Genomic DNA, 16,357 nt, shown 5'->3' with positions numbered 1-16,357 from the left:
TGAGCCTCTGACTCATCCATTTATTCAAATAAATAATGGGCCCCCAAACAAATATGCTTCAGAACAGACCTCAGATATCAGCATGCTTCAACACTTCTGCCCGGTTTCCAAAAAGGGGCCTTTTCTCTGTGAGATCAAGCTCATTTTTTTTTTCAGTGGACATACAGCCAGAGCAGCAGGTGCGTCTTCCCGAAGTAAAAGCTGAATCTAGGCCTGCGATTGGTCAGTACGAGGGCACTAAATCAATGCAGACAAGTGTGAAAGTAAGCATACAAAAACAAATCACATGCACACACAAGCACGGCGTCGCTGAGCCTGACATTTTACACGTCAAGAAAATGAATGCGCACAGATGGTGAAATGTCTTCACCACAATTGATTTACAAATCTCCCTCCCTCCCTCCCTCTCTCCCTCTCTCTCTCTCTCTCCCTCTCTCACACATACACAATGCAAATAGTGTGGGCTAAGGCAAACCTAGGCGATTTGCAATGCAGACATCCCACTACAAACACCTTCAGCTAAGCTGAAGCAAAAACCTTTCACACAAAAAAATGAAGGATTACAACAACCTGTCAAACTCAGCAACTGGTGATCAACCAGTGACTGGTGATCAGCCTGTCAAAACTGGTGAGCTGTCAGATACTGAGGTGCGTTCAAGTTCACCGAATTTAGGCGAACATAGGCGAACGTTTGCGAACGTTCGCAAACAGCATTCCGTTAGCCTTGAGTTTTTGGCGAACGTTTGCTAACAATCGCAAACAGTCTGAGGAGGTGGTGCGCCGCGAACATAGTGGAACTGGACGTGAGTTTGACGAACGCAACAATGCAATTGCAGTAAGAATGGAATGTTAACACCAAATCGTTCAAATTTAACAGTTAAAAAAAAACATGTTCACCTCGAACGTTCGCCTATGTTTGCGAATTTGAACGCACCTCTGATCTGTGATCAGTAATGGAAAGTGCCACGGCAGTGTGGACGACCTGATGAGTCTCAGCATCGCCCTGAGTCGCCCAGCAGGTGAAGCCACTGCCAGCGTACACCACCCCACACACACACACACACACACACACACACTGCCATAGAGGGCCATCAGAACACAGAACATCAACACTGACAACACCGATTCTAAATAACGATGAAGAGAAAGGGGCGCAGACTACAGACATGAACGATGCGGGAGACAAGAACAGGATGAGATGAAGAAGGATGAGGAAGAGGAGAAAAAAAAGATAGAGTGATAGAGAAAAGAGTGTCCAAGTCCATCACTCGAGGGTAATAACATGAGGAAACATGCTGGATAACAGATGAAAGAGGAAAAAGTTCAAACGAACAGGATAAGCAAGTAAAGATGGAAGGGGTGGAGGGGTAGATTATAGAAGAGAAGAGAAGAGAAGAGAAGAGAAGAGAAGAGAAGAGAGAGAGAGAGAAAATGGGGAAAAGAGAGGAAGAAAGGGAAGAGCTATGGGAGGAGGAGGAGAGTGGGGGGTGGAGAGCACGGGTACCTCTGGCCCAGCACATGGGGAAGGGGCTGCAGCCCAGGGACTCCATGCGGCCGGCCGGCTGTCTCTCCGCTCCTGACGCCGGCGCCGCTGCTGCTGGCCAACATCCAGCAGCGCTCTCACAGAAACGCATAGGAGCGACACACACACACACAAACACACACACACTCACGCTCACACACACACTACCGCCGCCGCTGCACACTGCCCCTCAAACGTGACCGGTCCGTGAATCCACTCGAGCGGAGGTTACAGTCCTATTCCGTGATGCAGCGTGACCACAGTTCCTGCCGTAGAAGCTCCATTGACAAGCGATTGCCCCATACACCGCGCGGGTTCCTGTGGGCGATAGTCCGTGTGCGGGTGGAGATCCGGTGGGGTGGAGGACTGGAGCCTGGTCAAGCCTCGTCAGAGAGCAGGGGCTGGGAATAAAGCCTCCCCACCGCAGTGCAAGCCTTGCCCCGGAATATTAATCCTGCCCCTGCCCCGGCACCCGGCAACCACAGCCCTCTCTGACACCCAACCCTTTCTCTTTCTCTCCCTTTCTCTCTCCCTCTCTCCCCTCCTCCTCTCTCTCTCCCTCTCTCTCTCCCTCCCTCTCTCTCTCCCTCCCTCTCTCTCTCCCTCCCTCTCTCTCTCTCCCTCTCTCCCCTCCTCCTCTCCCTCCCTCTGTCCCACTACGGTGCGGAGATCAGCTAGGCCAGTGGACGGAGCGTGCAGCAGGAGAGCATGACGGCGGCGTGAGACGAAGGGGTCAGTAAGCAAGCAAGCAGAAAATGAGAAGGCGAGAGAGCAAGAACAAACAAAAAAAAAGTGTGTGAGAGATAGAGAAACGACAGAGAGAGGGCACCAAAAAAAAATGAAAGGGGAGAACAAACAGCGGAGACTGGAAGCAATTTCCACAGAGACACTTTGAGCGCATGCAACGAACTGCACAGAGACAGTCAATGAGAAAAGCAGCGCAGAAGGGGAACAAACAAACAAACAAACAAACAAACTGGCAGAAAACAACTCAGGAGAGTGTAAGTGAATACAAATGCATGCACTGGCAGGAAGAATAAGACAGCCGGTTAGAAGAGGAGGCAAAGCAGAGGATGAGCAGAGGAAGGAGAGGAGTGAGGAGAGCACATGTGCACTAAGCCCACACACATGCAGGTCAGGCAGAGAGAGAGAGAGAGCGAGAGGCCGTGAGCGAGCGAGTGTGTGAGTGTGTGTACCCGAGCTCAGCTACAGGAGCTGTGGGGAACAGAAGGGGGGTTAGCATCCAAAAGGACGGAGGGGGAGGGCCTGGAGCTAGTATTAGTCACATTAATATGCTAATCAGACCGCCCCCACCACATGCACACCCACAACCCCTCCCCTCCCGCCTCCATCCCCCCCCCCCCGCCATGCCTATTGATGGAGGCCCACTGGTGTTTATCCAAAAGAGAGCTGCAAATCAGTGCTGACCCTGGTCACAGTGACCAGCCCCCAGAAACTCTCCTCCTCGCTCTTCTTTCCTTCTTTCTTTCTTTCTTTCTTTCTCTCTCTCTTTCTCTCTGCACTTATCCCACAATGCATCTGGCATAAAGCCCTTGCCTTCATGTCTGTTCACCCCCAGTCACTCAAGGACTCAAAAGTAAGTATCCATTCTCACCCCGAGACAAGGCAGAGTGTCTGTCACTCTTTCTCCATTCAGCCTGAAAAACAAACACGAGCGGAAATCGCCATTGAGCCGCCGCGCTGAATTCTTAAACGAGAGTCTACGCCTCAGCTGTGTTTGTCTGGTCGCCCGTGGCGACAGACGCAGCGCGGCGTGACGGCAGCCGCGCGCTGCGTCTGGTACGGGTACAGTCAGACTGGTGGAGTACGACTGCGTCGCTGCGACAGACTGGACAGTTAATGAGCGACAGGCGCTGGCGTGTGAGTAGAGGCTCTGAATGCGCTCGGTCAGAGCGAATCGTATACCAGCGTGTGCTTTAGCTGCGAGACGGAGTGGACGCGTCTGTGTTTCTGCACTAGCGAGCGAGCGAGTGTCCACTGCGGCAAGGGGCTGGGGGGGTGGATGGCAGAAGTGAGTGGAGTTAGTTCATCACGGACAGAGACAAGCTCCTCAAATTCCACTGTTGCCATGACGACCCGCCAGACAGCAGCAGTACCACCACCACCACCACCACCACCTCCAGAGGAAGGATATCCAGTGTCCGCCAAAATAAAAGCCCCAATCAATAGCGCTCTATTTCAGGGTCGATTACAATTGATTGGTGGCACCAGCCAATGTTCCCACGAATGGCCAGTTCTGACCGTCCACTTCCTCTGGCCTGCCACAGCCGTCCTGCACGTCCAGCGATGAGCTCACTGACCACACACACACACACACACACACACACACACACACACACACACACACACACACACACACACACATACACACACAACATGACCACCTGCGCTGCACTTCACCAGGGGCCTAAACAAGCCCAGACGCACAGGACACGGATCGCTCATGAAACATGGGTTAAGTGATCTTGAGAATGTATTGACTCTATGTATAGAATAGAAGTGTGTGTGTGTGTGTGTGTGTGTGTGTGTGTGTGTGTGTGTGTGCGCACTATTGTGGTGGTTGTGTGTGCATGTGTCCGTGTGTGTGTGTGAGTGTGTGTGTGTGTGTGTGTGTGTGTGTGTGTGTGTGTGTGTGTGTGTGTGCTTTTGTGGTGGATGTGCTCTTTGTTCACTAACTGTCTTGTGAGTGGTCAGAGCAGATGCAAACCTAAAAGGTGTGTCTGTGTGTGTGTGTGTGTGTGTGTGTGTGTGTGTGTGTGTCTGCTGTATGAAAAGGCTATTTGTTGTGTGATGTTGAAAGGTATCCGAGCTGATGGATAGGCTCTACAAATGCGCACTTGAGTGTGTGCGTGTGTATGTGTGTGTGAGAGAGAGAGAGAAAGATATAAAGAGAGCAACTGTGTTGTCTTAAAAACCCTCCATCCTTTGTAGTGTCAATTTGCAGCAGCACTATTATGTTTGTGAACTGTTATGTGCATGTGCATTTGAGGGCTCTTTTCCTCTCCTGTTCCAGTGTTGAGTGGTACAAGAGCAGATGATGGTTTGTCTGCATCTGTGTGTGTGTGTGTGTGTGTGTGTGTGTGTGTGTGTGTGTGTGTGTGTGTGTGTGTGTGTGTGTTCATGAGCGTGCTTGCGCGCGTGCGAGCGTGCTTGTGTGTGTGTGTGTGTGTGTGTATGAGAGAGTGTGAGTGAGTGTGTGGCAAAGGAGACACACACTCAGAGGGACAGCTTGCGCCATAAAGCCAATCATGGCTTTATCACTAGGGGATCTCTCTCCAGCTTACCACCAACTCAATGAAATCCACAGAGGCAAACTGAAACATCCATTTGAAGTAAATCCCTGGAAGTCAGCGATAACATTAGGGCCTCACCCCACCCCACCCCCCCGTCTCTAAAATGAGAGCAATTCCTAGAAGGGAAATGCCACTCTGATAGCATCCTCCGGTTGCCCGAGTCAAACTAAACACACACATACGCACACAAACACACACACACATTTAAAAGGCCTTATTAAAACTGCGCTTAAGGGGCCGTGCGGGGAATAAGAGTCTCTACTCTTCCTCTCATCAGTTTTCCTTTCATGATATTTTTTTTGTTGTCCTTTGCCCCCCAGATTCTTTCCTTGTCTCCTTCAATTTCTGCATTTTCGCAGGAAATCAGAAAACGGTTCAAATGCGGGATTATGGAAAGGGAAAATGGGCTTTATGGATAAAAAAGAAATCGGGGTTGACTGGTCTGGCAGTTTGGATTATGAAGCATCACACATCCTTTAGATGTTTTGTGATCATTTGTGTGTGGAGGAGGAAATGTGTGTGTGTGTGTGTGTGTGTGTGTGTGTGTAGGAGAGAAAATAAGTGTGTGTGTGTGTGTGTGTGTGTGTGTGTGTGTGTGTGTGTGTGTGTGTGTGTGTGTGTGTGTGTATGGGAGTGGGCAAGAAACAAGTCCATGCCACTTCAGTCATTGTCTCCTCGCATCTTTTTCTCTTCCATTCACACACACACACACACACACACACACACACATACACACACACACCGGTGGATGGGAGTGCAGCACAGCCGGCTGCCCTAATGGGCATTCATGTGGGCTGTAGCAGAGGGCCGCGCGGCGCTGGCTCAGACAAAAGGCGGCTCTGGGTGCAGACCCTAGGGGAGGGAGAGGTGTGTGTGTGTGTGTGTGTGTGTGGTGCAGACCCCAGGGGAGGGAGAGGTGCTCTTCCCATACAAACCCCTCACATCCGGCCCACTGTTCCACTGTTCACCCCCAACACACACACACACACACACACACACACACACAATCCAAAACACAAAAGGACCTTTTTACACACCCAGCCCATTTACATGGCGCAAAGGGGTTCCGCTCGCACAGCCGCACGCGTGCGTCTCCAAACACAGCAGACGACAGATTGGCAGACACACACACACACACACACACACACACACACACACACACACACACACACACACACACACACACACACACACACACACACACACACACACACACACACACACACACACACACACACACACACACACACACACACACACACACACACACACACACACACACACACACACACTGATGACGGTATGATTTAGTGAAGCGTGGAGTCAATAATTAAAGAGGCGACAGCTAGAGTAGAGGGCCTGTTCGCGTAGAGAGAGAGAGAGAGAGAGAAAGAGAAAAAGAGAGAGAGAGAAAGAGAAAGAGAAAGAGAAAGAGAGAGGGAGAGATGGGAGACTCACACAAAGAGGGTATAAAAGCTCCACAGCCAGACCTGCACCCCGGGGGAAATAAACACGCCTTCCCTAGCCCAGCAAACAAACCCAGGACATATGGTGGATGTTCCTCTGTTCCCCAGCAGCAGAGACTGCAGCACTGATTGCCTGCTTGAGAGCTGCTGGCTTTGTCCCGTCTAAACGAGGGACTCGGAGACCAGTCACGGCTCTCCCTGCCGTTTGGAGATAAACTCTGGTGTGTGTGTGTGTGTGTGTGTCCTGTGTGACGGACCGCCACCTGGCGCTGCCAGTAAATACACAGACAGGCCACGACACACACAGCTCCCCCTCCCCTCTGACACCTGGGGCATTTCCGAGATAAAGGCCCCTCGGCTTGAGCCGTCAACGCTCTCGTCGGCCTCTGGATAATTCTCAGCTTCCTCCTCCTCCTCATCATCATCCTCATCCTCATCCTCATCATCCTCCTCCTCATCATCGTTGTCGCGTGCTGGATCTCCTGCTTTGCTATGTCAGCTGTTGCTCCACTGACCTGTGCTGTCTGGGACAAATGCATTAGCGGCATGGCCACGTTCCTTTGTTTTTACGAGCTCGCGGAGCAGCCTAATGTCACGATCATGGTGGGGGGGAATGGGGGGGTCACGTGAATTACACGACCTGCTCCGGGCTCCACTGAGAGCACTTTACCTGGATTAGTAAGTCACACGCAGACAAGGGATAATAGAATTATGGAGCACTACCATCATGGACTCCGTGCCCCCCCCCCTCTATCTCTTGCTCTCTCTATCTATCTCTCTCTCTCTCCATCTCACTCTCTCGCTCTCTCTCTCTCTCTCTCTCTCTCTCTCTCTCTCTCTCTCTCATGGGTGAGAAGTTCAGGGGTGACCTATAGGGTTAATCTACAGAAGTGATTATGAGCTGCTGAAGCTATATGACATCTAATGTGGCTTTAACCGGATACCTGCTGGACTGTTAGTATCAGGGGTTACTCGTGGATCATCACCAGACATAAGAGTGATTATAAATGAAGATATGTCTGGAAGACATGAAGTCGTTATGTTCCATATGACCAATGCGGACATGAATGCACAAAAGAGTACATTTCTGTAACTTAAATCAAAGCCAGTTGTTTAAATCACAGAACGCAGTGCAGAGGCACTACAATGCACATATATTAAATTATTAATATCATATCAATATATGGAATTATCCCCTTTTGAATAATACATTTATGTACTGTCCATGTAGAACGAGACGCATTGCCTCAAATCTCAGTTAACAAGCTCCCTGTGGCTCCAGCATGAGCAGCGTATCAATCTGTATCTCTGTCTGGCTATCGCAGGAGACTGGGAGCCAGAGCCCGGCACACAGGCACAGGGCGCCTCACAGTGCTCCAGACGGGGACCCCCGTAACTGTACCTCCCTCCACGGAGATCTGAACTCGCCCGCCATTGAGGCCCCCCGACTCTCGCCTGAGATCACTCGCCCGTGGCGTACTAACTGGCCTCCCAGATAAAAGAGCAGGGCCAGCCAAAGAGCAGAGATGGAGGGGGACTGTTGGGTGGGTGGGGGGGGGGGGTGGGGGGTTACTGATTTAGCCTTCCTTGATCTTAATAAATCATTTACATAACAGCGCGCTGTATCGTTTGAAATCCTAATTAGGAGCCGGGTGCTAATGACCGCTATTTATCCGGGAGCGAGGGAGCGCGCGGCGGAGATTAACATGAGCGACGGCGAGTGCCTTCTTCAAATCGCTGGCGGCTAAGGCCCCTCAGAGAAGATGGGGGGGGGGGGGGGCGTTTACAACTATTTGATCTTCAAAGAGAGTGAGGGTGCGGTGCGTGGGTGGGTGCGTTGGGTGGGGAGGGTGAACGGGCGGCCGGGCGGGCGGTGCGAATTGAGGTTTAGCTAAAGGTGAAGTGAATATTCAACGTGCCGGGTGAAACGCGCTGACGCAAACACAAATACGCACTCAGCGACATTACATATCTGCAAGGTATGGGAAGAAGCTGTGTGTGTGTGTGTGTGTGCGTCCCTATGGGCGTCTATTGGAGCGTCATATTTCAATGAAGCCGCACAGTGTGTGTGTGTGTGTGTGGGGTGAGGTGGTGAGGGGGCACAAGGGGACAGATTCCTGTATGTGGCTTTAAATCACCAGCACTGTAAAAAGTAATGGCCGTACCGGGAAGTTGAGGCGGTTGAGGAAGGTGGCTGTGAAGGTTGAGGGAGGGCAGGACTCGTTTAACGAGTCCGAGACACTTAATTACTCTTCATTACCGTGGCAGCAGGGTACAGCGAGGAGAGGGGACATACTCTTCATTACCGTGGCAGCAGGGTACAGCGAGGAGAGGGGTACAGCGAGGAGAAGGGTACAGCGAGGAGAAGGGTACAGCGAGGAGAAGGGTACAGCGAGGAGAAGGGACAGAGGCAACGGCGTCCATGTGCAGAGGACAGAGCAGAACAGAGGCTGCTGGGCACTCAGCCGGCTACAGCGACCTTGTTTAGGTCCTCCAGTCTCGGTGACATTCACACACGCACGTACGCACGCACGCACGCACGCACGCACGCACGCACGCACGCACGCACGCACGCACATATCCGGTGCTCTTGCAGGAGCCAATCATGAGAGTGAAGTCAGGGTCACGGAAGTTATCAAGGCCATTTAGATGGAAAAAAGCAGACAACTTAACATTAGCCTGATGTGCCGTGAATAAGAGCTGGTCCTTTACACACACACACATACACACACACACACACACGTTGATGTGCGTGAATAAGAGCTGGTCCTTTATGAGTGCCACATGAATAGTCCAGTGAGTGGACAGTGTGAGGGTTTTATTGAAAACTCTCTGGAAAAAAAGCTAATCTAAAACCCAACATAAACTGTGTCGCTTTGTAATAAGTTGCTGACACAGCCGCCCGCCTTTCAACATGAACACAAAGAGTCTTCCAAATTTGGCCAAATTTCTGCGAAACCATAACATCGTTAAAGTAAATTATTTTTCCCCCTCGTCACAAATAAAATTACGGTTCATGAACCACTCTTTCCATCCTGTAAGGGACAAAAACAGGGAGAGCTTACATCTCTACACATTTCTGATGGTAGGCTTGAAATAAACATGCTATGATCGCATGACAGCGCTTAATTGGTCTGACAGGCAATGGCTGAGGAGACTTGGGCCTGACATGAGGCACAGAGTTCACATTAAATGTTAAACGCTGAGCAACAGCCTGCAGTGCACAACCACACTGACTCACCAGAGCATTTCCCTTCATAGGCAACATTTGCGCTCAGATCCTGCCACAAACATCACGTCTGCTCGGCATGACAAATTCAGACTAGTAGCGCACACACACAGACACACAGACACAGACACACAGACACACACACACACACACACACACACAAACACCATTCTCCATCTCCGAGAAAAGCAATCTCTGTGTAATGACATCCATCCTACTATACATAACATATGAATATGACTACAGATGAGCGGAGATACACTTTCACCTTAAGACTGATAATACAGTGCTGGCAATATTAACACAGGCAGACAAGACAAAAAGCGGAGAGACACTTCATTAGCACAGAAATTGATTCGGACGGAATCGGAGGCCAGAGAGACGCTCCTTTTGAGACCGGAGTGTCTGCGGCGCTGCGACAGCCGTCTCGTCAAAAAAAGCTGTCCGTCGTAAATATTAATGAGGCTGGCCTGCGTCACGTACCGCTCAGCATGCTAGCAGGTAGAGGAGAGGAGAGGAGAGGAGAGGAGAGGAGAGGAGAGAAGGAATCTCTCTCCTGGAGGAGACTCTCAATGGCTTCTCTCCACTCACCCACGGTGCTCAGGGATTGGAGATCTCCTCCAGTGCAGTGAAGAGATACTTTTTAGGAGTGTGTGTGAGATGTGTACGTGTGAGATGTGTATGTGTGTGTGTATGTGTGTGTGTGTGTACCATGGGATTAGCACTCATACACTTGGCAAGCAAGACCAGCTGAAAAATTCTTTACGGCCTCAATATGTTGGGAATGATGAGCACACGCTCTGGGTAAGCGGTGCGCTACAGTAATGTACTGCTTCTCTTACCATCACCCCTCCCATAAGGGAGCTGTGTGTGTGTGTGTGTGTGTGTGTGTGTAGTGTTAGGCCTATGAGAGAGATGCTAAAATGCTAACATGCTAATATGTTTTGGTCTGTGAAATAGGTGGAGCATGGGAACATATGGGGCAGCCAGTTGGCGAGAGGACGGTTCACTCACCTGTATAGTAGGAAATGCGTGAAATATCTGTGGGAGAGGAAGAGAAGAGAGAAGGAAAGAAGAAAGGGAGAGGGGGGAGGGGAGGGAGAGAGAGAGGGAGAAAAAAAAAGAAAAACAGGTCAGTTTGTCATTTCAGCACATTCGATTGAGCACATTTGCAGCATGTGGTTTTGTGGGTCAGTGGTAATCCTTGAGGGAGTGCCCGGAGGCTGCCCACGCTCGGGGAGGGAGCGCCCCCTGCCTGTGAGAGCTGGCACTTGGCACCTGGCACTCAGGCTGGCATTAGAATGCCCAGCGATGATGATAAAATGCAGAGAGACAGCACAGAGGGGGAGGAGGGGGGGGGTTCAGTGGCATTTAGAAAAGAAGGGAAAGAGTGAAAGAGAGAGACAGGGAAGAGGAGTGAAAAGGGCAGAGAGTGAGACAGAGAGAGAGAGAAAGAAAGAAAGAAAAAATGAAAGAGAGAGAGTGAGAGAAAGAGGGGGGGAGAGAGAGAAAGGGGGTAGGAAATGGGGGTAGGAAGAGGGATGGTTCCAGCCATACAGTAGGTAGACTGGATAGAACCAGTTTCATAATGGATTTCAGACAAGAGCTTCAGAAGTATGCACAGCACACTGGAAGTGATTACATACAATGAGTCGTCCACATGAGAAGGAAATGAGGAACTGGCCATTCCCATATGTTATGTCTGTGTGAACACAGTGAAGACGTACATCCACACACCCCCCCCCCCCCTGAACAACACAGAGCCTACTAATCACACACAGGCATGGCCACTGGGAATAAGAGAATAAGCCTGCCCACACCTATACAGAACTCGCTCACGTATGAAATCAGGCCTCGTGTCCACTCCAGTCAGACTATGAACACCGATACGAGTGAAATTGGGGCAACGAGACCCATCGGAGTATGATTCCGGGGAGATGGGCGTCGGGTGAGAGGAATGTGAAATTGAGGTCAAATTTCCGCGCCATATGATGGGGAGTCATAAATGAGGTCATTTTCATTCCACTGCCTCCGAGCAAAACAGACCTCTTATTGTTTATCTGCATCATTTCAACACAAACACCACTAAAACACACACACACACACACACATACAAATAAACAAACAAACAAACAAACAAACATGATGACGAATGCTAAACGGCATAGCCACTGAGGCTCCCATGGTGTGGAACGTTTGAAAAAAAAAAAAAATGCAGTTAGAGTAGTAAACTCTCACTGTTGCACACACACACACACACACAGACATACAGATAACCACACAAAAATGCACATAAACGCATAAACACACACACACACACACACACACCTCTGTTGCGTTCTGTTGAGTGCAAACAAGCCTAGCGAAAGCTAGCATCTGTTCCCGCTCACCTCGCTACGTGCCTGAATGGGGCAGTCCCAGATGGGCTGAACAAGCCAAGAATTAAAACACACACACACACACACACACACACACACACACAAACAATGCTGTTGCGATCTGTGCCGACTTTATTAAATAATGCTCACAGCTGGGCCGGCTGCTCATTGTCCAGGCTCGGAGATTGAGGCCTAATGGTTTAATTAAAGTGACGTGGCTGACACAGGTCTGTGACCCCTCTCGTCGACATAAAGCCACCAGCGCAGCTAGAAACCAAAACCAAACACATGGCATCACCCCTCCACCCTCCCACCCCCATCCACCCCTTTCCCCAGTCCCTACAGAGAGCTCCACTCCAGCCTCCGCTCACTGCTTACGCCCCTCCGAGTTCGCTCCCCCGTCATAAGCTTTTGTGTGCTAAGCCACCCCGATAATCAATACATTTGAGTGGGGTTGGTCGAATCTACATGAGAATGTTGGTGAGAGGCGTGCGCGTATGTGTGTAGCGGGGGGGTGCTGTGACAATTGACTGCCTGTCCATGGTTTAAGGGATTAAGAGTGGCTAACTGGCTCACTGGTTGTGCGTCCATCAACACGGGCGGTCTTTAATGGACTTGTGTCACTGACGGTGTTTCTTCTGCGCCTATGGCCACTGCTTCAGGAAGGATCAGAGAGGCGAATGTTTAATGGTCTGATCACCGTGCAGCCATGTCTACGCTACACTACGCTCCGAACACTTTATGTGTGTCACACAACGTTCACAGCACGAATTTCCACTTTCACGGTGGCTGCCCTTCACATCTTCCGTCTTCCGGTGATATCTCTCTCTCCTTTTACCATTCAAATCATCCTTCCATCCCTCCATCCAGTCATCCCTCCATCCATTCAGCCATCATCCCTCCATCCATGCATTTCCCGTCCGTTCCTCCATCTTTGACTCAGCCCTCCACTCTGACTGAATTTTCCTCCTCTCACTCTTCCTTTCAATCCACTTCCCCCTCTGCCTCGGCTTCCTTTTTTCTCCCTCTTCCGCCTTCTCTCTCTCTTCTCTCCTTCTCTCGTTCCTCAGGGCGTTAGCCCTGCAGGCTCCCCTCGGGAGACATGAGGGTCTGGTCCCTGTGGTCAGCTGGCTCGAACACACCGCCCCTGAGCCCTGTGCCAGCCCTGTTGGCTGTTACTGCCGCCGCCGCCACTGCCGCTGCGCTCTGAGTCGTCTCGTCTCCTGCCATGATCCCACCGCGGCTCCACCTCTCCGCCACTCCTCTGCGCGTCCCTTACCCACCTCACCCCTTCCTTCACCCAACACAACCCCAGCACAGCACAGCACAGCACAGCCCAGCCCAGCCCTGCACTCTGCCCCACAAAGCCTCCTGTCTGTCAGGCCTGGCTGGGGCCCAAACACCTGCTCCTCAAGCTGTCTCTCCCCACACTCACTCACTCTCTCTCTCTCTCATACATACACACACACACACACACACACAGAGAAAGAGAGACCGCAAACACACACACACACACACACACTCGCTCATTGAAGATATATGGCTGAAGAGGTGATACATTATCCAAGTGGGCTGGAGGGAGTGAGAAACCCATAGCTGAATGAAAAGCGTGGCCACAGCGTCGTATTTTTTTTCCTTTTTTTTTATCTGGATATCCACACAGTGACAGGGAGGCGCCATGCATCACCCACAAAGGCTGCTACCGCGTCCAGGCCTTTTGTCTTGTCACTTACCGTCCACGCCTGTCCTTAGAGGACCTCCTTTTCCCTTTTTTTCTGTCTCCTCTCTATTCCTCTGCTGAATATCACGTCACGTTATCGTGTGTGTGTGTGTGTGTGTGTGTGTAGGGGGTATGGGGGGTTAATGTGAACGTCTACTGTGCACATCAAGGGCAAGCAGGCCATGAACACAGTTCATATTTCAAGGCTGTGTCATCATCATCGCACTGCAGTCACAAGAGGCAGCTGCAGAATGCAAAATTCAAAATGTAGAATGAGGAATATAGAGTGCTGAATGGAGCGTTCTGAAACATACGAGTTCCACAGGAGTCTAAAATGTAAAAATGTAGAACTTCCACAGCTCCTCTGTCCCTTAGACGGACCCTCCAGTCGGCTCTCACTGGACACCTGTGTCCCCCCTGACCCCTGGAACTGCTGAGACGCCGGCTTCTAAAAGCAGAGTGCTGAGCATTGGGGGGTCTGGCTCACAAGGACAGAGGCAGGTGTGTGTGTGTGTGTGTGTGTGTGGTAAGAGGGGGTCAACTGGTTTGAGGCTGTGAGGTAACTAAGGGTGTACCGAGTGTGTCTGTGACTTTGTAGCTGCACGGGAAAGTAGACCAACTTGCTCAAGATTTGATGTGCTTGTGTGTGTGAAAAATGTCCACACGCTTGACACCTGTCTGCCAAAAAACAGAGATTTAGTGTTTGGGTGTTTTTGTGAGTCTGTGATTGTTAATGAAAACGTTTCTGCAAAAGCAGTCTATTCAATGAGAAAGAAGCACATTCAACTCCAATTAGCAGTCCCTACGGATAAAAGCATTTAAAAACACATGCTGCAGTGGACATAGAATGTGAGAGGGGTACCTAAGGGGACTTACTTTCATTGGTCCGTCGTTATATACAGCACCATTACTGGAAGCCCTTCACAGTTGAGCTGATCCATTACCTGGGTCTCTCAGCTACCCCATAATTATTAAGGATTGTCCACACAGCCTGATGGCAGATGTAGTATACACACACACACACACACACGCACACACACACGCACACACACACGCACACACGCACACGCACACGTCTTAAAATAGCCAGACTCAGGTCTTTTCCAATATCGCAATTTTGGGGCCGCGGTTTCGGATTCGCGTTCTGGAGACACTGGGTGCTTTTGTTTTGCCGGGAAGGCCTGCCGTCTTCGGCTGTGTTTGGAGAGCAGCATGTGTGCGCTCATGGGTTCACACACACTTACACACTCACAGACACACACACACACACACACAGACACACATACAATTACAGAGCAGGGTAATTGCAGAGGAGATGAGATGACTGGAAGTGTGGGGGAATGAAGGGCTTTGTGAGGGCCATCTCTCAGGAATCCAGCTCTCACCCTCACACTCACAAATGGCTCCCGTATCACCGCATCTTCTCTTCCCCTCCTTCACTCTTTTCCTCCCATACATCCAGCCTTCAGCCATCTGTGTCCGTGGGCTTTTTCGGTGAGCGCTCCTGGTTGGCTGTCCAGCGGTCTTGCTTGCTGGTGCTACTCTAGCCTGCTTTTCACCATACTAAGCTCAATCTTTTAAGATTGAACATTAGTCTGGGGAGGCTGCGCTTTGCTTCTACTGCGCTTCGCGTCGCTTAAGTTTTGTTATCGTCACGTCACCGGCCAATAGCGTGCCAGGACTAGAGTATGGCCGTTTCTGATTGGAGCCAAAGGTTCTGGCAGTAAACAGAGGATATAGATCTGCTGGTTTCCAGCCTGAGCTGCCGGGGCGAAATTCAAATTCCCCGGAAGTTCACCCAGGTTCACCCAGCCTAGCCTTCAGCCCTCTCTGGCCGTGTGTGTGCTTATGCGGTCAGCACTCCTGGTTGGCAGTCCAGCCGTCTTGCTTGCTGGCGCTACTCTATCTCTCTGGCTCATGATCAGACTGGTGCTGGGGATACGGAGCAGAGCGGGACGGAGCCCAGGCTGAGCGAGCGGGTTCCGAGTACAGTATAAATAACCTGCTCGTCGGAAGACCAAAGCACTCGGCGGCCCTCGCACCGCAGCAGAGGTCAGCACTGCAGCTTGCTCGCTGGCTCACACACACACACACACACACACACACACACACACATAAACGATAAACCCAATGACCCGCTGGCCTTGCACAGTAACAAAGAGTCGCACTGAGTGACCGGAGATGGTTTTTCACAAGAATGTATGCGAATTGAGAGCGAGCACACACACACACACACACACACACTCTTTCTCTCCGTCACACACACACACACACACACACACACACACCGCTGGAGCAATAATCCTGCAGGCTCCTTGCTGTCTGCCAGCCCTGAGCTCCACCTTTATCCAGGACTGACCTGATTGAACCTAATTTATGCCCGAGCGCTGAGCCCTCTCTCTGGCACACACTGAACAGGACACCCCTGACCCACCGCCTGCCTGCCCGAATGGACAGCCCCTGCTCAGTTCCAGGGACCCTGAGCCCCACGTCAAGAGCAGAGGCCTCTGTCTGGAATGCAGCCATGATGACCCATGATGCTTCCATTTGGTCTGCCCAATACTGTGTATGTGTGTGTGTGTGCGTGCGCGTGTGTGTGTGTCCATGTGCTTCAAAAACAGACAGAGCACAATCAGAGAGGACTGCCAGATGCTGACGAAGCAGGGGTGCCTCGGTCGCTCCTCACAAGGTTACCCCGAGCACTGAGGGAAAACAAATTAAAAAGCAG

General features: G+C 51.0%; 1 protein-coding gene across 3 annotated transcripts in view; it reads right to left on the bottom strand.

The window, feature by feature from the left end:
* Positions 1-16,357, bottom strand: part of ptk2aa (protein tyrosine kinase 2aa) — a 97,645-nt gene that overhangs the window by 61,634 nt on the left and 19,654 nt on the right. For 2 of the 3 annotated variants that reach the window (XM_062530221.1, XM_062530220.1), the window contains one exon: positions 10,546-10,572. Coding sequence is in view for 1 of the 3 variants with exons in the window: in XM_062530219.1 (XP_062386203.1) it covers positions 1,505-1,550 (46 nt within the window). In the remaining 2 variants the exon portion in view is untranslated. Of the gene's footprint in view, positions 1-1,504; positions 1,566-10,545; positions 10,573-16,357 lie in introns of those variants that run through there. The other variant, XM_062530219.1, reaches the window with a different exon arrangement.

This window comes from Sardina pilchardus, chromosome 24 (genome assembly GCF_963854185.1).
Source record: "Sardina pilchardus chromosome 24, fSarPil1.1, whole genome shotgun sequence".
In the NCBI taxonomy this organism is placed as follows: Eukaryota; Metazoa; Chordata; class Actinopteri; order Clupeiformes; family Clupeidae; genus Sardina; species Sardina pilchardus.
The sequence above is the reverse complement of the archived record's forward strand: the minus strand, read 5'-3'. Positions and strand labels throughout refer to the sequence as shown.